Below are 22775 nucleotides of genomic sequence, written 5' to 3' on the forward strand. Positions count from 1 at the left end.
CAAACCAATGAGAACTTCTGATAATTCTTTTTTTTTTTAATTTTTTTAAGATTTTATTTATTTATCTGACAGAGATCACAAGTAGGCAGAGAGAGAGGGGGAAGCAGGCTCACCGCTGAGCAGAGAGCCCGATGCGGGGCCCGATCCCAGGACTCCGGGATCATGACCTGAGCCGAAGACAGAGGCTTCAACCCACTGAGACACCCAGGCGCCCCGAGAACTTCTGATAATTCTAATGTGCTCCTATTTGAATTTTTACAGTGTCTATTTTTATTTATTGGTGAATGATACACATATATACCTGAAGACGACCCCCTTCAGGCTGATATATGATTAGCTGTTTAATTGTTCTTCAGAAACACCTTCCAATCTTCCATACTCAACATGCTGATCACTTTGGTCAGAATCACTTGTTAGAAAAGAGGGGACTTTTCTGATGTCTCAGATGATTTGGTTCCAGATTAGTTAGAGTTGACAAATTTTAATCCTTGTTTTATCTTACTTAATGTCATATCGATAACTGCTTGATGAATCTCAAAAGGGACACCCAAATGAGAGATTCTTAGAGTTGAAATATTTCTCTTCTAACACCCATCACCATTGAGAATACAGATGTCTTTCTTCCTCTGTGCTCTTTGTAGCTTTTGGCAGGGTGATTGGCACCTTATAGATAGTCAGTTTGTAATTGCTGAAATAATCTAAGGGGTCATCTAGTCACACTTTATGATATAAAGCAAGAAAATTCTGTGCATAATTTCTTAGGGATGATCAATAGCTTCCATCCAAAATTTTGTAACATGCAGCAAGGAAGTTTAAATCTCCCTCGGTAACTTAACCAGATTCACTCCTTTTTCTAAGGCCAGTCTGGGTATCTGAGGTCAGTCTTCTTGCTTTTTACTTACAAGTATACTCTTCTAACTTAACAGACTTGGTTATTTTTCCCCCCCAAATTCCTTACAGTGTAATGATTTCAAATCATGTTCATCTGATTATACTTGTGTGTCACTCTCTATATGGCCCCAAATATAAACCTATAGATTTGTGTAGTTGTATGCATTAGAAACTCTTCCTCTCATGTTCTGAACATCATGCTTATTTTAATGCTGAGGGAGGTTCCATTGTCTCCAAAGAGTGAGTTATGCATTATAATCACCCAAATGAAAAAGTAACTGTTGGGGTTTTTGAGAAAAGAAAGAGAATGGTATGCCGAAACACACACCATTACCCAACTTGTTCAGCTGAGGTTGAACTGAGATACTGAGGTCTGAATTCTCAATACAGAGGGTTTCTGTTGTCTAAATAACTTTTATCCTGTGTCACAGAGAGGCTAAGTGGTGGAAAAAACACAGCATGAGTACACACGGCTTTTTTTTTATTTGTGCAAAAATGCATTCCATATACCATTGAAAAAAGTTTAGTAGCATGAGGAAATAATGTGGACAAAGAAGAGAGAGGATATATTAAACCTCAATTTGCACACAGGTCAACATTTTTAGAATTTTAAAGAATAATTTGTAATTCCCATAAAGTGGACTTACTGTATATCACGGTTATAGCCAATAGTTAGAATCGAACAGATTTGGCATGCCATATTTACTCCCTAGGAACACAAAACATGATAAACAATATTTAATTTTTGCTCATTGTTTGGGATACAAGACCAAACTATTGGTGGGAAGATGACGCCTATTATTCATGTGAGTGTTTCAGTGTGATTCTACTGATTGGGAGCGGGAGGGGGTGTACAGTAAGGTTAGCCAGAAGTCTTCTCTAACTTACCAGACCAAGAAGCTGTTCCTAGAATTTATTAAATAGAGAAAAGTAAATCACTACTGTATGGCAAAGACTTCTCATTTAAATCAAGGAAAAAGCCAAGATAGAGTCCTCATGTCATATAGGAACCATAAATGGTCATGGCCATTAAAAAAGTCTACTATAATTTCAGTCAGTTAAACTTTGGACACTTTTAAGTGATCATAGTGTAGTACAAAGAACTTATAGAAGTTGGGCCAAAAAAATAAAAATAAAATTTGACACTTATGAATGCATTGCGTACCATGGGCCATTTATGGGATAGAGTTCCTCCAACTCATCCAGTCCAGTGGTTCTCAAACTTACTGAGCACAGGACACTCAGAGATATGCATTAAAAACACGGATTCTCAAACCCCATACCCTGAAATTCACAATCTACATTTTAAACCACCTCCCTGTTGACCCTGGTGCCATGGTGTTCTCTCCACTCTTGGAGAAACATCCAATTAAAGCCATCTATAAAATGTTGTCATTTAAAGGGGTTTCTGAAATATCGGTGCCCTACTTTCCCCTCAAAGGAAACTTCTGGAGCTAGTGGGTACTAAACAAAGAAGAGAGGTGAGGCAGATTTATGGATTTTTAAAAACTTTTATTTTGAGCTAATTTTAGACTTAGAGATTCATTATTTTTAAAAGGCTTAGTTCTGAAATGGTCCTTTGATGGTGCTCAGCATGGTGAAATTATAAGGTATGTATGTGGTAGAAATATGAGAACAGAGCTCCTTGCTGTTTCTTGCCTAGGCTGTTAAATGACACACCCACAAATAATTATATGGGCTTTATATATTTTCATTTAGAAAATCCTCACCATTTACTGATATATGGTGTACACTCTTCCTTGACTCGTATTTTTATGCTTTGGTATATGATGCCAGCCAGCTTTGTCGGTCGAGGAACCATACCTTATTCCAACTATCCCATACTTAAATTCAGCCTTAAACATCATACAATTTTAGAACATATACTCTGAATATTTACTGCTAAATTTTTCATTAAAAAGAAGTATGTTTCTGGGACGCCTGGGTGGCTCAGTTGGTTGGACGACTGCCTTCGGCTCAGGTCATGATCCTGGAGTCCCGGGATCGAGTCCCGCATCGGGCTCTCTGCTCAGCAGGGAGCCTGCTTCCCTCTTCCCTCTATCTCCCTCTCTGCCTGCCTCTCCATCTGCTTGTGATATCTCTCAACAAAAAAAGTTGTTTTTGAGAAAAATTCTAAGTTATTTTAACTTTATGTATCCCTCCTAATTGCACTGTTTTATAATAAAATTTAATTGCTTCAAAACCATTTGAATACCCAATATTTGGTCAGTATTTATAAACATTTTATGAGTTCTTTAAAAACTTATTCTTCATTTATAGGAAACAGCATGGGAACTGACATCTAATTTTGTTGATGTAGGTTCTATTATGCAATACAATATAATGTTAATTATATTGTTCAAATTATATTGTTCAAATTATTTTTTGATTCCTCAATGTATGGCATTATAATAATGACATATTAATATTTTCTACTCAATGGTATTATTGATTTTTATCACTGTCTCATAATTTTAATTTGCTAATTCCTTAAATCTTATGTGATGCCAGTATTTTCAGCATTCCTATATTTTCCTTGATGTTGACTGCTAAATTTTTGCCTATGCTTTCATTTGGAAACATGTTTAACACTCTTAAATGTTTAATGAAAAATATTAATATGCTTTTGTTTTTTATTTCATTCTTAAACTTGTTAGTATTGCATTCTGTTTTTGTGTTCCTAATGATTATATTCTAACTTTGTCCTCTTTGAAATGTTACTGTTTGTTTTTTTTTTTTTTAAAGATTTTATTTATTTATTTGACAGAGAGAAATCACAAGTAGATGGAGAGGCAGGCAGAGAGAGAGAGGGAAGCAGGCTCCCTGCTGAGCAGAGAGCCCCATACGGGACTCGATTCTAGGACCCTGAGATCATGACCTGAGCCGAAGGCAGTGGCTTAACCCACTGAGCCACCAAGGCGTCCCATTGTTTGGTTTTAATACCTTTAAACATATGGTAGGCAAAAGATCTACTAAATGTTATCTTAAAGAATTACCCAGTTTGTTTGTAAAAAAAAATCTATTTTTATCTAATGATCAAACCCAAATAATTCAATCCCTTTTTAGGGAGGAATAAAAATTGGGTATTTTGGTTTTTTCTTTCCACCCCAATTCCCTGTTTTCTGTTAATCTAATTTGTTTGCTAATTTTGTGAAAATAATTTCTCTTTTAATATGTATTGTATAATATTCTACTTTATTAGCATAGTTCAAACAGGCATTTAGACTCATTAGAATCAACTTCTTTTATTTGTATTTTGACATTTTAAAAGAAGAATCCTTTTCTCTTTTAGTAAGTTTTAGCATTCCCTGCAAATTATTTTTATGCACAGTTTTGTCTCTCTTAACGGTTAATAATTCATCTCCCTGAAACTGAGAGAACATCTTTTAATAGAGTCTGCAGATGGCTTATGATGTTCTTTCTGAGGCCTGGCAGACCTGAGACTATTTTGGTCAACCTCACATATAAATTTCAGAGTCAACTGAATATATTGTTCTTTCACAGCTTTTCCCTGCGAGGTAATGCTGGGTTCCCCTTCTGCTTTTTGCCGTTTATTAAATTCTTTTTAGGTGAACTACTCTAGTAGCTTTGAGAACAGAAAGATAGATCTGGGGATATAAAGATGATTCTTCATTCTCGCTCTTTGAAAATATAACAAAGATGTACTTGATGTTGATTTTGCTTATTAATTGCATATTGTGAGTGCTTTCTTCAGGTCTTGAAATTCTTAATATGGGGAGATTCTGAATATTATACACATTGTCACTTCACTGTTTCCTAAGTTAACTTGAATTTAGAATCATCTATTATTAGTGGGTTGCTGCTTTGTGACCAGTCTTCCTCTCCCCCTTGTCTTTTTAACATGTTCTTATCTTTCTCTGCATTCCCATGTGGTTTCTCATCGTTTCTCATCAGCATCACTAATTCAGTTTTTCTGGGCCATCAGGTGTTCTGTGCATTGCTCACCATTATACTTTTTATTTTGATTATTGAGATTTTATTGTAATAGTCTTTTCTTATTATGTATTTATCTTATTTGAGTGTCTCTAAGAATTTAACTGAAAACATGAAGAATATTTAAAAATTATTAAATTTTATAAAATAAGTATCTTTCTGGGAAGACTTTCCTTTCTTAGTCATTAACATATAGTCTGGCTTATGTTCCAAATTTCTCCCTCTTCTTGAACCCCTCGGTCTTAAGTCCTTAATTTATATTCTTTGACAGGATGAAATAACAGAGATGTCTAGGCTGTAAAACTGAAGATTAGCACACTCTAGGATTTTTGTCTTCTTCTTCTGCTTTGTCCTGGTTGTTTGTTCTTTCTCCTTTTCAGAGGTGGGGGGATGGCCAAGCCAGGGTGATGTAGAGTGGGGTGTCTTCCATGGTTCCTGGCTAGGGGCAGGTAGATAACTTAGTCCATGGTGTTTTCTCCTTATCAGTAAGAGTTCTGGTAGATTTGTGATCTCACCGGCATTACAAAGGGACCAAAATTGCATCCACGTGGAAGGCTCATCATTCTAAGGGACTTCTGTGGTTATTGATAAAATGCGGATTTGGCCATCGGTCCTGAGCTCTTATTACAAATAATAGAAAATGAAACAGTTCAGAGAAAAGATCTAAACGATTTAGGAAGCTGAAGGATAAGCAGCCTCCCCCCCCCTCAATCAAGAAATGTTCTTTCTTATTCTTTGTGCATTATTGTTGCTTCAGCCAGTTTCATAGGGGTTTTCAAGGAGTACCTTTGTTAAATCCAAATAGACGGATACCTTTTCCTTCTTTGTTCTAAATTTATTTAAACTTTAATGGTTGAGTTAATGATCTGTCCCATTCTTTTTATTTTTTTAATGTCTGCTTCCTCAATGATCCCAGATACACAAGATGTTGCTCTGTCTTATATATAATAACAAGACCAGCTGCTTTAAAAATTTGTAACACAATATTGTATGAATCTGAATTACTCTTTTCTTCTATATTCCTTGCTTCCTTCTATATTCTTAAGTACTTTTACCAAATTAGGGCAAGTTGGCTTGCTTTGAGTTGTGTTAATACAATCTGACTATCTCTCACTTCCTCATCGAAGGAACTTCTCTCACAATTTTGCAACCCTGCCAAACATGCGTACACATACACTTTGCACTTTATTCCCCACTTACCATATTGCTTCTTTCAAAGAGTTGTGAAATTTCCAGTAGCTGTGTATGAAATCCTGGCAGATTTTGGTGAGACTATTTTAGATCCTCAACTTATCAACAGCTCGTAAAAAGATCAGATCTACCTGTGCTCCTCCTGACCCCTGTCCCTCGCTAACTCCTCAAAGGGGACCACGGGTTGTAAAAACAAAAACAACAACTACTACTACAATAAACAACAAAAGAGGTAATGACTTCCACAATATGATTTAGAACTGCATCATTTGTGTCACAGCTTGATTTCCAAAGAGCACGGGGAGCGTGATGGAATGGAATTCCGCAAAACCTCTCCATCAGCCAAATCTCCATGTGGCACTTGAATAATTCTCAAGTGTGATGGATAAAATATCTGCTCAGACTGATATTGTATGTCTCTTCAGACATGGAAAGGAGGCCTCCTAGAAAGTGATGCTACAGAATTCATGAGTGCAATCTTCTCTCAGTGCCTACGACATAGCCCCTAGTGTAGGATAAGGTGTTCTCGAGCAAAGTAGAACTAAATATAGAGGAACAAAATGACCTCATGGATTTACTGATGACAGATAATGGTCCCCTCTTATCTTGCCCTGCATACTGTTGTAGGAATGTCATAACTCAGATCTGCTCCACTTTCCTCTTTCCACTGGTTTGGAGCATGTCAGTTGTGTCCCAACATGTGGCCTGTACGTGAACAGTGTGGGGGACAGGATCAAAGTGCTGATTCCTGGGTGCTATCCACAAGCTGCTAAATTTGGGGGAGTGAGTCTGAAAGTCTGCATTTTAATCAAAACTGCAGAGAGAATCTAATTCACACTAATATTTGTGTCCATTATAATAGAGTTTAGAGGATAAGACTGGTGACGAAGAGGAAGATGGTGGAGCCAAGGAGCGGCACCAGCATTTTCCTCCAGGAATGCAGAGGGAGGCAGAGTTTGTTTTCACACACCTTTTCTATACTGCTTTGGTACTAGAGCCAAATGTAAGCCTGACTCGAAGATAGAATGCTGGAATGGGGAAGATGGCATGGTATGGTGTGGTGCTAGGGGACAGGTACGTCCTTTCCGTTGGTGTCCGGAAGCATAGGGTCGTAACAGCTTGTGGGTGAATCAGACTGAGCGTACAGTCAGCAGTCCATGGCAGGGCCATCCATTCATTTAATTTCTTGCCTTTGCTGGTAGGATTTACTTGTTTATATTTTTCCAAGCCAACAGTAAAATGTTTTCGGGATATAGAAGCATGGGGTAAGGAAGCCGATAGAATTATTTTTCTAAACAACAGTAGAAAATAACATGTGAACTGGGTGAAGATTATGAACTATATAAAAAACATCTGTATAGTTCGCTTCATGCCATTCACACTATGCTGGTTCTAAGTAGTAATTGCCCAACAGAAAAAATGACAGCCAAGAACAACCACCGAAAGAAACCAAAAGCAAATTAAATAATAATAAAAAAAAAAAAAAAGACACATCCGTGTTTAAGGCAAAACTTTATTTGAAAACTGGAGAACATGTATTTCTAGATGATTCAAGTTAGATGTATTTGTCTGTTTATGAGAGTCAGAACTTTAGGTTTCAGAGTGCAAATGGCCCTGTACTTGTTGCCCACGCGGTGACTATTAGGGAAGTCTTGATGAATCTGATACCAAAAACTTTGGAGGGAAGGGATGTGCCTTTCTTTGGTTGAAGCGTGAGAATGTTCAGGGTTGAGTAAGCTGCTGGTGAGGACTTTTCTAGGTCTTCCTTAAGTATAGCTATATATTCAATACTGAAACAGTAACTGTAACTTACCCCTTCGGAAGTTAGGAAAGGCATTGCTACTCTTGCAATTTAAAGGAAAAAATGAGATACCATTTCCCTGGAAAAGAAGCTACCCTTGCCCGGTTTTCTTCCCACAGACGCCGTGGTGGGCAGCGCAGGACTGTGTCTCCCGGAGGCTGGTGCGGGGTTTACGAGGCAGGTACAGGAGAGCCAGAGCTGTGAGCCACCGGAGGAGAATTCTTTTATATGTGCTCTCCCCCCTTTTGGCTTACCCTATAACTTCTGCTTGTAAAGGTGCTTGCTTTTATTCTATCGTAGGCTTTGTTGCCAAAGGCAGAGGATATTTTCTTTTTAAGAGAGCCCTTAGATGCTTCCTCCAGGTCACGTCGCTGGGTGGATAAGCTGACTTTGTTATCAACTGGCATCCTACCTGCTCTCCTAACTCTCCAGAGAGTAAGTGTTCTTCTTAAAAATATAGCTATATAGAGTGCCTCTGTGTCTTTAGACACTCTTGTAATGTGCTGGTATAAAGTAAAAGTCTTTTTTGAAGATATAGTTTATGGGGAAGTGCTTTCTGGGGCCTCTTGAGATGATCACAAGTACTGAATCAACGTGCGTTTATGGTGCTTTAATGACAGCACAGAACACTTGTTACGAAGGGCCCCTTTGCTCGGTATCCCAGAGCAGGTCACAGTCAGAGGGAAGTGAGCTTGTTGCTTCTGCTTGTACCTCCATGCACCAAGCCCCCTCCATCGAGCTAGGCTTTGGCAACTACAGGTGTGTTTTTCTTTATCCCCCAAAGATGAAAGAGATCTGCCAGAATGGAAATTTGGAGAATTACATATACACCTGTGAAATTAGGCAAATTCTTATAAAGTTGGTATCCCTGCTGATACAGGGGAGCCACAACAATGCTTTGTTTTGTGGGAGGATTTTTTTTTTTTTTTTCTGGCTGTGCAAATACCCTGCGTGCAGGACCGTACAGGCTTAGAGAAAATATTCATCATTATTTACTGTGTCAAACCCAGACGGAAGACCAAATTGGCAGCATGCCAGGAGCAGGAGGCCACACCTATTTGTGAAAAATGGAACAGATTTCTGGAGCTGCCCTCACCCTGACTCCTTGGTTCGAGGTGGTGGTGCCAGGACATGCAGTACTGGGAGCCCTTTATGGAGGTTAGCCGCGAGGGTTGGCCGCTATGCTGCTCCGTAAAACCCCACAGATCACACTTGGGTTGCGTGCTGTCCTGATTATAAGGGCTTGGAGCAAGGGATGATGAGCAGGGGGATGTGCGTGACCTGGCTGGGACCGCTGGCTACACGCTGATTGCCGTGGATTGGCTGATTCGCCAGCTCTGTCCGGCAGAGTAACCTCCCTCTTATCTTTTGAAATGGTAGATCCCCAAAAGAGGAGGAGGGGTTGAGGCCACTAGTCTTGAAGACCCTCAAACAGTCAGACCTTAATTTTTAAAAAACTGAGATGCTGTCCCATTTCCATAAAGACTTTCTTTCTGAACCAGAGCCAGACATGTGGGAGGGGTTCGTTGGTAAAACAACTCCCTGGTCAGTTTGCATCATCAGGACTCCTAGAAGGGCACAGAGAAGAAACATTTAGGATCAGCCCCAAAAGGCTGCAGTCCATAGCATGCCATCCCAGAGTCTCTGAAACGATGTGATTTGAGCAGTTTCTGGTCACTCTAGCATTATTCGGGACCACACTTAACCAGAACTGAGTAAGTAAACCTAACCTGCCGCTTCTCAGAAGTGACTACACCGAGTGACCCAGGTGAAAAGTAGTCTGGTTCTAGACCACCTGCTGCCGTACACAGGCGTTCATCCACCTTGGAGGCAGGAAGCCTATATTAATCAAATGCAAGATGTTATACTGTTTCTATGAAATAACAATAATAAATATAATCGCTACTGTTGCAAAGTAACTTCTGTGTAGCATTTCTGTTCCTGCCTGGTTGATCTCAAGGTGCACATGCATCAGAATCACCTGCAGGCTTTGTCCAACCCAAATAGATGAGCCTCACCCCCAGAGTTTCTGAAATCTGATCTGAGGTCGAGTCTGATAATTAATTTGGAATTTCTAACAAGTTCTCAGATGAGGCTAATGCTTCTGGTCTAAGAATGACACTTGGAGAGCCACCGTTTGCTGACAGACTAATTGTAATCAGCTTTTGAAGTCAGGCATCATTTAAAGAGCAGTTATTATATAATTTTTCCCAGAAGGTTCAATCAGCAATTCATTGTACGAATAATTGTTTTCATAAAGCAGGGTTATTTGAATGAAGAATTAACAAAGGGAAACTGATCTATTTGGTGAGATGGAAGTGAGATGCAAACTTTATTAGTTGAGAAGAAAAAACGTTTGTATATACAATGACCCAAATATGATGCAAATGGTTTTGTTGATTTTTCTCTTCTAATTACATTTTCCCCCACATATCCTTGCAGTGAATTGGTATTTTTCCTTTATTTCCTGCATGTAGCTATACTTCCTGGATGTTCTCATATGAGACAAGTATGTTGCATATGAGACAAAGAAATGGATGCTGAATGTTTTTAAGGACCATGCTTGATTCATCTTTGCTGTAAGAAATTGTGTAAGAAAGTTAGTCATCAGAGTGCTTTGTTTAGTATCCACTAGGCTAGTGCTTTTGTGGCTGACTTTACAAACCAACATACACACTATCTTTGATTTGCTTTAGGAAGAGAGATATATCCATTCTAGAGTCAAGAGATTATAAGTGCCTTTTCTCTATTCTTTTATATCTCCCCTTAAATAGGATCATTTTTAAAAATCACATCTCTTTTGCTTGTACTAATTTCACTTCATTATGTAACTATGCAGGACATTGTTAGCTAGTTTTGCAGAATATACTTTGTTAGATAAGACTACTGACCATAGCTTGGTGGTGCTTTGACCTTTCTAAAGAAAGTATATATTGAGGTAGTCCCAGTAGTTCATTTTTGCTTTTCTTTCCCTTGCCTCAGCAGACATATCTAGGAAAATGTTACTGTGTCTAGTGTCAGAGAAATTACTGCTTGTGTTCTCTTCTAGGATTTTTATGGTTTCAGGTCTGATATTTAGGTGTTCAATCCGTTTTGAGTTTATTTCTGTATATGGTGTTAGAAGGTAGTCCAGTTTCATTCTTTTGCATGTAGCTGTCCAGTTTTCCCAGCACTATTTTTTGAAGAGACTGTCTTTTCCTTACTGCCTCTTTTTGCCTTCTTTGTCATAGATTAACTGACTGTAAAAGCCTGGGTTTTTTTTTAGGGGCTGTCTATTTCGTTCCATTGATCTAAGTGTCTGTTTTTGTACCGTACCATACTGTTTGGGTTACTGTAGCTCTGTAGTTAAGGGCTACGTAGTATATCATGAAATCTGGAATTGGGATACAAGCTTCCAGCTGTGGAATGGATAAGCCACAAGAATAAAAAGTATAGGATAGAGAATAGAGTCAATGGTATTATAATAGCATTGTATGGTGACAGATTTGGTACACTTGTGGGGACTATAGCATAACATATGGAGAAGCTGAATCACTAGGCACACCTGAAACTTGTGTGACATTATGTGTCATATAAAAAAAATAAAAGAAAATATATTTTTTTCTAGCATAAGTTTATAGCTAAAGTTTCGAGCTAATCGAAAGTTATAACCTCGATTCTCGGCCGCGTATCACATATAAGAGGTTCTGTTGGATAGATTCAGACCCTTTTCTTTCTTACTCATAGTGCTTTTAAAATCCAATGTACTACACACACATCCTGGGTAACGTGTGATGTTTCTGTTGTGACAGCAGTATTCACTTGGGGGAAAAAATTCCTGCTTGCCTGATCCCACATCCCCAACCCAGCCAGCCGGATGAGGGCGATTGGTACCTCCTTTGACTAACCAGGAAGAAACCATGGATTTCACACTGTCAAGTGGAATAAACTTCCTCCAACAATATAATTAGTAATAATTTACTGCTGTGTGTCTCGATATTTCTTAAAAATGGCTCAGTATTCTCTCTCCCTGATTTGGTCTTCGATTTTATTACAAAAAGAATTATAATTTAACAGAGGAAATAAGAAAAATACACTAATAACTAGAATTTAGGATAGCCAGGAAGTCTTTCCTGCCCTCACTGTGTTAAAATGGAGCTTCTTTTTAAAAAATAAATTTCAGCCCTTGTGTGCATAAAGCGCGTCTCCTTAGCTAGATGATCCAGTCCCTTCTGCTGGGGCCATCGGTCTTGTACCTGCTGTTATCCCAGTATTTAACATGGTGTCTACCATGTTCTTCACCCTCAATAAATACTGGTTAAATGAATAAAGAAAGAATGAACAAATGAATACATGAAAGTCTCATAAAGAGAACAAAATAATGAATAAGTGTTTCATCTTTTGTGCTTATTACCAATTAGGGGCTTTTTATTATTGAAATACATCACAATCATATAAAACTATATTGTTTTAGTAATGAATATACTCTCATATTTCTTTATGATAGAGTTACCGTCTTCAATAAACTGAGAATCGCTTTATGGGGCTCTGGAGGGAGACCTGATTACAAAATATTTGAATTTCAATGCCATCTCTGTCACTAACTTCCTGGGTCAATGCACAAGGCATTTACTAATGAACTGATTTTTTTCAATGCCTGAGTTACTTCCTGAGAGTAGTCATTAGAGATTCTAGTTCAAATTTGTCATATTTTCTCATCTGACTTTATTTTTCCTGTGGTATCAGTGATTAGGCTGCTATGTAAGATCAGTCGCTGCTTCCTAGGTTTGTATATGTTCTAAGCAAAACTGCTATTTTCTTAACTTTATATTCAGTTAATGTGAAGTTTCCCAAAGCAAAGCATTTGAGGGCAGGGGGAACTGAAGAATTTAAATTGTTTTCAGATTTGTGCATAAGAAGTATTAATACTTCCATCTATAAAAATGACCAAAGACCTTGTAGCAGAGAATATTACTCTATTTTTATAAAATCAAAGAGTTTGTTTTTTCCCCCAAAGAAACAATTTGAATAAAACTTGACCCCCTTCTGTCCTTTTTACAATGGAATATGGTCAGATTGAACCCTCCATTAAAAATTCTCTAATATCTTTTTTTTTGCATTAACATTTCAAAACTCAATTTAAATATTCACAGATCTCAGTTTTAATAAACTTAACAAAATTCAGGTAATTTCCTTCAACTTTTTAGATTGAAGGACAGCAGTTGGTGTAGATATAAAAAAGATGTGCAGCTATGAGCAAAGCCCAAAATCAATTATATATAAGAAATAACATAACACATGGAAAGAAATTAATCAAAAAGAAGAATTTCCACTATATGATTCTCTGGTCTGCTACCTGCAGGCAACAAACGCAAATGAAAAAAAAAATCAACATTCTTCTGGCAGATAAGAGAAAAATTAATAAAAATGTTTCCTTCCTACTAGATCCCCTGATGCAACTATTGTTGAAAGTGAGTGACTGCAGGAAGAACTTGGTCGTTTAAATACTATTTTTTTTTTTTAGACTATAGAAATAAGGCTTTATTCTTGCTGTTAAACTCAATTACATGAGTTAGTTTGGATTTGCACTGTCCAAAGAGATCCCTCTTCCCTGCCCCTTCTCATTAAATGGCGCTGTGGGATATGCATGAGACAAATGTAATAGGAACCGAGGGAGAAGCATTTTGAGGTGTGCCTACAGGGTAGTGATGATTCATAAGGAATTCTGAGTGTAACAGCTGAAAACTCTAAGAGAGGAATGAATGACTGAGAGCCACAAAAATCTGCCCCAGATCAAATTAATACAAAGATGTTAGTACTCTGAAGATAGAAATGTTCCCCAGCGAGATGGGAAGGGGCACACGTTTGTGGATTTCTGGTTTTTGACTTAAGAGTTGTTATTTAGTATTTCTGATTGAATGGGCAGGCCATCTGTGTACAGAATGTATGGAACCTAAAATCTTTCTTAAAATCATCTTACTAGATGTAAAATCTTTCTTACATTGTGTGTTTTATGAAAATCATTCTGAATTTAACAAGGAGCTATGAGGCTAGAATACAGGGGTATTAGACAATAAGATATCCAGTTTAAACATCAATCCACCACCTCATTTCCATCACATATAGAAAATGTAACATAATTTTAGAACGGAAATTCTATTTTAACTCCTTTTACCTATCAATTAAAATACAGTGTGCCTGTATAGAATTTTGACACATTTGTGTATTGCATATTAAATGTGATCCAGGGTTTTTCTATCCCTAGTTTATATTTTCGTATTTACCTTTTGAAAGGTAGCATCACGTGATAAATGTGGCTCAATTTTTATGTAATAAACCATGAATATATATAATTGCTTAAATTTTCCCATTTGAGATCTCTATGTTTTATGCATATTAGAAGGCTTTGCATACCTTCTCATTTCTTTGTCTGAGTATATCTTTTGCACATGACTTTAAAAGAGCATGAAATAGGAGTTGGCAACTTAGGGACAACATCATTTTCGTTTTCACTAATTTATTAAGATTTTGAGAAATTTATTCCATTATTCCAGTGGTATGCATTCTTTGTTCTGTGCTTGAGTGAAATTATAAAGTTTGTGGTAGAAGTTTTAATATTAATAACACTATCAGATATAAAAATGATCTGAAGCATCATACATTAAGAAACACCGAAATAAAAAGGTTTGGAAATATTTGTATGTTTTCGGAAGAAACTCACCTAGTAGAATTTCTGAGCACGTTATGATGGATTATTGTAATTATTGGGAATGATAATATTTTAATGTGACTTTCTTCCCACCTGTCAGTTGCAATCAAGGCTGCCCAGTATTCTGAAACAGTCTCATTTTGCTAGGTGGCTAGTCTTGTGCAGCCTCTAGAATGCTTAGAATATTAATGCATGGAGAGGAGCTTGAATGCTTTCTATAGTTCCATTATGACAATGTGTTTTTCGTGTTTTAATCAGAAGGCATGCAAAACCAAATTGAAATAATTTCTAATAAATTAATGCCAGTGAGTGCTTAAGAGAAAGGACATCTTTTGGGGGAGAGTGCATCAAAACCATAGAATTTGGCATTTCTTTCTCTTCTTCGTACTTGGCAATGTATATTAATTTCTGCATAATTTAATTTCTTTCTTGGGTGCTTTATTCTGAAGTGCTTTGAATTTCTATGAACGGAGACAATGTGACATTAAGATGAGGGTTGGTCTGATTTATAGTAGGCTGCCATGGTAGGAAGTTATTGATTGAGACAACATATGTTGGAAGACACATATATTTGATTTAATATTTGGTCCTTACCATTTCTTGCATGTCGTCATAGTATTGATTATTTTGATCTTCTTTCCTCTGAATTCATATATATATATTTTTTTCTTTTTTTCCCTTTACATGTCCTTTGTCATTTTCTAGCTCCTACTGCAGTGGCTGTGGATGGCTTTCAGGGATTTCTTTAGCAATTATAATTGAAATTGTAGCAGTCTTTTTCTCCTAAATTCATTTATGTGGGGGGTGAGTACTTCTCAAACTGCTTCTTAACCATCCAGTTCTTTATCTTCATGTTATTCCATAATTATGCTACCAGTATACAAGGTGGGACTACTTCATTTTGAACATTCCATTTGCCTTTACGAAGCACGCATCGTGGAAACAACCAACAAGTGAAAAATTCTCCCACCCCCGAGGGCAGCTTCTTTAATACAGCTCTTGGCATAGGCTCAATGACAGGCTGTACCATGCACTGGACAGCCACCCGTATTGTCAGGTGTTGTGAATCTTCCTAGTTTCAGCTTCATCTTCAGAGACCAAAGGTAGCTGTGGTCCATCCCCATGGTTCCCAAGTACCCAGTTATCTCCCCTTCTGGAAATGGAAGTATTTCTTTGTGCCCACCAGCATCTCCCAGTAATCTCTACTCTTCATCAGGTATAAAATGTGGAAGGATTCCTACTCTTTCTGAGAGACAATTAACAGCCTTATGGGCTTGACATCCAGCACCATGGCATTCATGGCTTTAGGATATGTAGCTAATTATTAGCATTTTGAAATGAGGTAAATATTGATATTTATATACATGAAGACTGTTAATTCTGGCAACTGTGTTTAAATATCTATAAATCAGAGGCAGTGGTAGAGCTGAAATTCAGATTTCCTTATACTTGCCTGCCAAGTGGCCTCAATCAGAAGTAATTTTCTCCATGAGGGCACATGGAGCTCAGTCGTGAGCCTTTTCTGAGTAGATATTATTATTTGTGTCAAATTATGTGTGGTGATTTTTCTGAAGTGGACTTCTGTGCCCACTAATCCATACACAGGAGGTTCCTTCATTCCCTCCTTCATTGGTGCTATTAATTGTACTTGTGCTTCAAGTGTCTCTTACCCTTTTAAAATGTGAGTTTATGGCTGCCGATTATCTGTAAGGTTTTCCTGTTAAAGAAACATGCAATATAGAGAGTAGAGTGAGATCTGATCTTAAACCATAAATACTATGCATTTTAAGAGATTTTTTTTTTTTTTTTTTTTTTTTTTTTTTGCCAGAGCCTGATTTGATAGCATGGTGAAAGGAATGGTTAGTAATTTCACATTTTAAAGTACAACAAATTATATAAGTCTAACACTTGCTTTGGGAGAAATACAAGTTGGCCATTAAATCACCTTCCTGAGGCCTGTTCTAAATATTGGAAATGAGATCTGGTGAATTTTGAACAATGAGCTCAAGAATTTTTCACCTTTCATTTGGGCTTTTGTAATTTGGTTTGGAAAACAAGTGCTTCTTTTCAATTATATGCTTGAAATTGCAAATTGCTAGCCAGCATATAAAATAAAAGAGACCCCGGAATATAGAATACTATATATCAATTAAGATCTTATCATAATCTCTGATAAATAAAATATAAATATACAACTATAACATAGATGAGTTGGTTAGGGGTTTATTAAACATAGGTCAGTGCTATATAGTTTTGTTTCCCTTCAAACTTTCACATGAGCTTTTCTGTTTAATTTTTATTTAAACTATTAAGTTTGAAAATGTTATACTATAAGAGCCAATTCATGATTATTGACTATTTTAAATAATTGTTCAATTACATACTATCTTGAATAAAAATTCTAACAATGTTAGCATGTATGTTCCGAATTTAATTTTTTAAAAAAGAAAACATTTTTATTACTATTGATTTTATTCTTACAATATGCATGAATTATTTTTATAATATATAGGTTTTTATACTGAAGAACATTCAGAGATTAAAAAAAAAGAAATTCCACTAAAATATATGTGAATTATTTAAAATATTTATTTTACAACTAGAGAGTTATGTTTTGTTGGCAAAACTCAAAGTATATATTCCAGAAATAGTATATATTATCATTTCTGTTGTAACTGATATTAAAGCAGTTTCTTTGCAGACTGATTTAGTATGGATATAAATTATGTAAATAGTTAAATATTAGTACTAAAACTGTTTTAGTTTTAGTAAAATCTGCAAGGAGATCTTCCTGATTTTTCTGGGAAGGAGATCTAATATTTTATAACATATATTCTCAGTAATTTTAGAAGAGCAACAAGAGGTTTCTGAATTTTTAAAGACATCAACTTTAAGCATCTATAAATAAATAGGCAAATATGAATTAAACATTTCAGAAGATTTTTGTGTTTTATAGATTTATTTATGAACAAATGTGTCTGTAACTACCAAAGAATATTTTTGCATAGTAGTAAGGCATATTAATAGAAAATATTTGAAAATCTTGGGTTTTTGCATCAATTTTTTTCACTTACTAGGTTATAACCTTATTCTGGTTAACTAACTTCCTGAGCTTTACTCTCCATATCTGCAAAATAAAAATAGTATTAATTCTCATACGTACTTCACTGGGTTATTTTAAAGATATCATAAGAAAGTGTTTTGAAATCTTACTTGAAACACAGAGACAGCTTCACATGTTTTATTTTGATCAAAATTGTTATTACAATTAAGTTGTTTAAAAATATGGAAAATATTATGTTCTTCATCAGACTCAGAATTAATAATGAGAATTATCAGATAAATGTTCTAATGATAGTATTATGATATAATATATAATGTTATTACTATTTATATATTCCTTGTATACTTGCTCCTTGACATAATTGTTTTAAGAGTTAAAAATTATACTTTTAAATTTGAAATAATGACTAAAAGATAAAAACTAATACGAGATCCATGACTTTTGCATGTGAAAATCACCTCTGTGCAAAATCCACATTTGTTCTTTTTTTTTTTTTTTTTACTCTCCACCTTGAGTATAAGAAAGCACATGCATGGCCAGAGTGTTTGGGATTAGGCATTCTCTTTTTCTTGACATTTGTAATTTTGAGGGAAAAAAAATTATAAAAAAGAAACTGCAGAGGAAGTTTTTTGGTTGGATGTCCCTTAATTTAAATCCCTGCAATTAATTTTGTCTGTGAAAATGCGTCATATGAATTCTGCCCTTTGGGAAACTTGCTTTTGGGAAAACACCAGATATACTCCTGGGCTCTATGTACCTATTCCTCTTTGCCCCCACATGTATAAAAATTGTAACATGGGCACTATTTTAAATTATTTATGAGATTTCTTCTTTGGCCCTGAAAATTTCCCGGCACATTTCTCAGAAGGGAGAGACCATCGAAGCCTTTTAAGTAGTTAGGCTGTCTGATGAGACTGTGGATGTGAGTGACAATTAGTACAAATTACCATAATTGTGTTCTTTGGATAAAATGCCACATTGCTTCCTTTAGCAGCAAGTGCAGGCTTCTGCTTAGTAAAATGAGTCAGACGCTCTGCTTCTCTGGGGCGGTCAGAGATTTACAACCAGCCATGTGGTACCCCGACGTAGTCTACTCTGGACCCATCTGAACAACCCTAGCCCTCCCTTTCCTTTCAATAAAATAGGTCCATTAATGTAGGGCACCTCACTCTCATTCACTCTAAGGGAGTTGTATTTTTATTACTGAAAAAGTATCACATAAATACAAATTACATTTTTTCATTAGAAAACTACTTTTCATTTCAGAAAAAATTCAATTAATTATGAATAGGGTTATGCTTTCATCAGGGAGAGAAATATGTAATTTTTCTTCAAGCCTCAAACACATATAATGAAATCTTTTCTTGGAATCCACTCTTAAGATGGATTTTTAAAAGTATAGACTTTATTAAAATCTCCGTTCAATTAAAATGCATTCAATTACTTTAAATCTTTATTAAAATCTCAGGTAAAATTGTACAACGATGTAAAAGAGACTTGTACTCTTTACCAGGCAGTTAATTCTAACAAATGAACATAAAGTGCACAGTTTTGCTCTTCGGGAGAGAATTTTTTAAAAAAAGAAGCAGCAGCAGCAGCAACAGCTTTGGGTTTGGAATTGGGGGTGGGGAAGGTCTGAGGATGGTGGTCACTTTCTATATAGTAAGTTGAGGTGCTGGTTTCCTTCCACTTCTTGTTATAGGTCACTGTTTCTTGTGAATATGAAGGTGGCATTATCTTGTGTGAGTCCCCTTGCTGGTGGATACTGCTTGGCCCATTCCTAGAACACATTTTTTTTCTCACCACTATAATCAATAGACCCCTGTAAAGGATTTTATTTCACTATCTTCTTTGGATGTTTTTGGTACAGTGTCCCTGATTCTTTTTCAAGGGCCGCTAGAAGATGCCATTGAAGAGGAAGAAGAAGAGTGTCCCTCAGAGGAAACAGACATCATCTCCAAAGGGGACTTTCCACTGGAGGAAAGCTTTTCTACAGAATTTGGGCCTGAGAATCTGAGCTGTGAAGAAGTGGAATACTTTTGTAACAAAGGTAATCATTAATGGCTAGATGCAATCTGTGAGTCCGTTTGCTCAGATGATTTTGTAAAGTTTAAAAAACGCGCTGAGAGAGTGCGATGAAAGTGTGCAAGGGGCTGATAATGTCATCCGAGAGTCTGAAAATAGCCGCAGAATTTTTTAAACACAAAATGCTATTTTTGAGGGCGAAAAGAAGTAATTCCACTTTAATAAGTCATTTTGTAATATTTAAAAAATATTTTCATGTTGATTGGCCAATTCTAATACATTTTATGTTTCTCATGTATTCATTTATTCTTTTGCAAGTACTTATTGAACGTCAGTTGTTTGCAAGGCACTGAGAAAAAGCACTGAATGGGGCAGATGGCCCCAGCCTAAGCTTCTGGCTCACAACTTAAAGAAACTGAATGCTTAAGGGGCACCTCCTTGGCTCAGTCGGAAGAACATGTGACTCTCGATCCTGGGGTTGGGAGTTTGAGCCCCAAGGTGGGCTAAGAGTTTACTTAATAAAAAAACAAATTAGACAAAACAAAACACAATGGAGTGCTTTAACTGTTTGACATTGACTTTCAAAACAGAGGATGGTCCTTTTTAAGATATTGTCAAGTAAGAAAATACACACTATTTTCCCTTCCTAGATGCTCTTTTAACGCATTAACCTTATGCCTGAGACCATGTATCTCAGTTTATTTCCACCCTTGACCTGGAGCCAGGTGGCCTTGCCAGTAACACTATCTTCATTGGGTATGTGTACTCACTTGTTTGCAAAAGTGCATTTAAGTTTTCTCATGATTTTTTTTAAAGGTTTTTTTCTTATTTAATTGGTTTTCTTTGTAAGTGAGATGAGTCTTCTGTCACCTCCTGCACCAGCACATAGTTTCATAAGTGTTTGGGTCACTCTGATGCTTTGAACAGCAACTTTTGCTGATTTTACCATGACCGTGTCCTAGAGGGCGTGACCGTCTATCTCCATATCTGTGTTTGTGTTATGCTCCGCTTTTTTGGATGTCCGTTTTTTTTTCTTAAGGCAGAGAAATTATGTGAAGCGAAGTTTTTTAACATATGTAAGTTTCTTGATCAGACTTGACAGTCTGAAATTAAGAATGATGATATAGCTTCCCCAAACCCAACCAATACCCATATCTCAGGAGCCACATATACATTTGATGTACATTGTTAAAATTCCAGTTTGACTTTCTCCTGTTGCTGGTGTGTTAGAAACAAAAGAAGTCAGCCACTTCCCATTCCTGTGGTCAGTAGAACCCGAACAACTTGGAGATGGAATGGTGGCACTAGCCTCCAGCTGCCCTGAAGTTGAGAAAACCTCCTTGACCATTCACTCTTGAAGACCTCAAGGTGACTTTGTAATGTGGCCTTTGTTTCCCATGTTGGAGGCTTTTGGTTGAAGATGAGAATGGAATGGACTGAGTAGTCCTTTTCTGGTAGTTTTGACGTAGACTTTAGGCCAAATTAATGTATTCTGTAGTTGTTCTAGGTGTTAGACTCGTTTTTTGATTATAGTAGCCTCAGCATTACATGTAAAAGCTGGCTGGAAATGAGAAGTGCTTTCATCTATATTTGAAGAGATTCCATGGTCCCTCTTTGTCAGGAAGTGTATATATATATATATATATATTTTTTTTTTTAATTTATTTGACAGACAGAGATCACAAGTAGGCAGAGAGAAAAAGGAGGAAGCAGGCTCCCGGCTGAGCAGAGAGCCTGATGCGGGGTTCGATCCCAGGACCCCAGGATCACAACCTGAGCTGAAGGCAGAGGCTTTAACCCACTGAACCACCCAGGTGCCCCAGGAAGTATATTTTTAAATGCATTATAGAGAACCTGCCCTATGTTATAGGATTACAGTAAAGGGAAGGGACCAAGAGTTAGCATGTACCATATATTCTTGTTCTTGTAAAAAGAGTTAATATGTGGACTCGGGCATTTTTGTCCATTTAATTTCTCTAGAGAAGCAGTAGTGATAGGTATTGCTAGATTACATTCTGGGCTGATCATTGATTGAGGGCTATGCTTAACAAAAGAACATAGAACTCCAAGTTTTAAGTTAGTAGTATTTTAGTATTTTATAAGAAAATACATGTAATTAAATCTATCATTAACATACAAATTAATGTAAAATTATAAATAAATATACAATTAATGTATCATATGTTAAAAAAAAAAAAACTTCCTAATGTTTAGTTTGAAATAAGAAAGCAATGAGAGGCAGAAATAAGAATTTTCATTTTCTCATACAATTTTTGCAGGATAAATACGACTATAACTATTACAAACTGCTGTCGCCTTATTTAATAGGAAAAGAATTTCATTATTTTACTCTCATAAAATGTGAGACCAGAAGATTTTCACTGCAGTCAGTAGGAACTGGCGGAAGAGAGAGCCGAGACTACATCCCCTTGAGGTCATAGTCGGAATTCCATCCATTTTTCACTTAAGTTGATTAGCTACAATCGGAAGAGAAAATTTTCTCTCTGGAAAATTAGAAACTGATCTTTCTGTAGAAATTCATATTTTAGTCTCAGTGATACACGATTATGCTTTCTTCCCAGTCGCAGGGAAGGAGATAGGCTTAGCATTAAAAGAGTGTAAGTATTTCAGTGGTTAATGAGACCACTAACATCATGATGAAGGAGCATATAAGAAATGTTCTGAAGAAAAATAATTTCAGCTTGGACTCACTGATGAAACATATTTTTTGAAAATATTTTAATGTCGGGGCACCTGGGTGGCTCAGTGGGTTAAAGCCTCTGCCTTCGGCTCGGGTCATGATCCCAGGGTCCTGGGATCAAGCCCCATATTGGGCTCTCTGCTCAGCGAGGAGCCTGCTTCCTCCTCTCTCTCTGCCTGCCTCTCTGCCTACTTGTGATTTCTGTCTGTCAAATAAATAAATAAATATTTGAAAGAAAATATTTTAATGTCATTTACAACAACATGGAAATTGTGTGTGTGTGTGTGTGTGTATGTATATATGTATACATATATATGAAAATTAACTATAGTCTTTGGAAAGTTTCTTCTGCTAAAGATCTAGCCATGATTAAGATCTAACAAGGACATGGTTTCTTTATGGAGTTCCAGGGATAACACTTTAGAACATCAAATGCTTTCTTTGTATTAAACAAAAGATA

At 36.6% G+C, this 22775-nt stretch overlaps 1 protein-coding gene across 2 annotated transcripts in view; it reads left to right on the forward strand.

The window, feature by feature from the left end:
- ZFPM2 (zinc finger protein, FOG family member 2) overlaps positions 1–22775 on the forward strand; it is a 458266-nt gene that overhangs the window by 78964 nt on the left and 356527 nt on the right. The window contains exon 2 of one of the 2 annotated variants that reach the window (XM_059395028.1): positions 19481–19639. The exons of the other annotated variant lie outside the window; for it this stretch is intronic. Coding sequence (XP_059251011.1) covers positions 19481–19639 — 159 coding nt within the window. The remainder of the gene's footprint in view (positions 1–19480; positions 19640–22775) is intronic. 2 annotated transcript variants of the gene reach the window in all.

This window comes from Mustela nigripes, chromosome 3 (genome assembly GCF_022355385.1).
Source record: "Mustela nigripes isolate SB6536 chromosome 3, MUSNIG.SB6536, whole genome shotgun sequence".
Lineage (NCBI taxonomy): Eukaryota > Metazoa > Chordata > Mammalia > Carnivora > Mustelidae > Mustela > Mustela nigripes.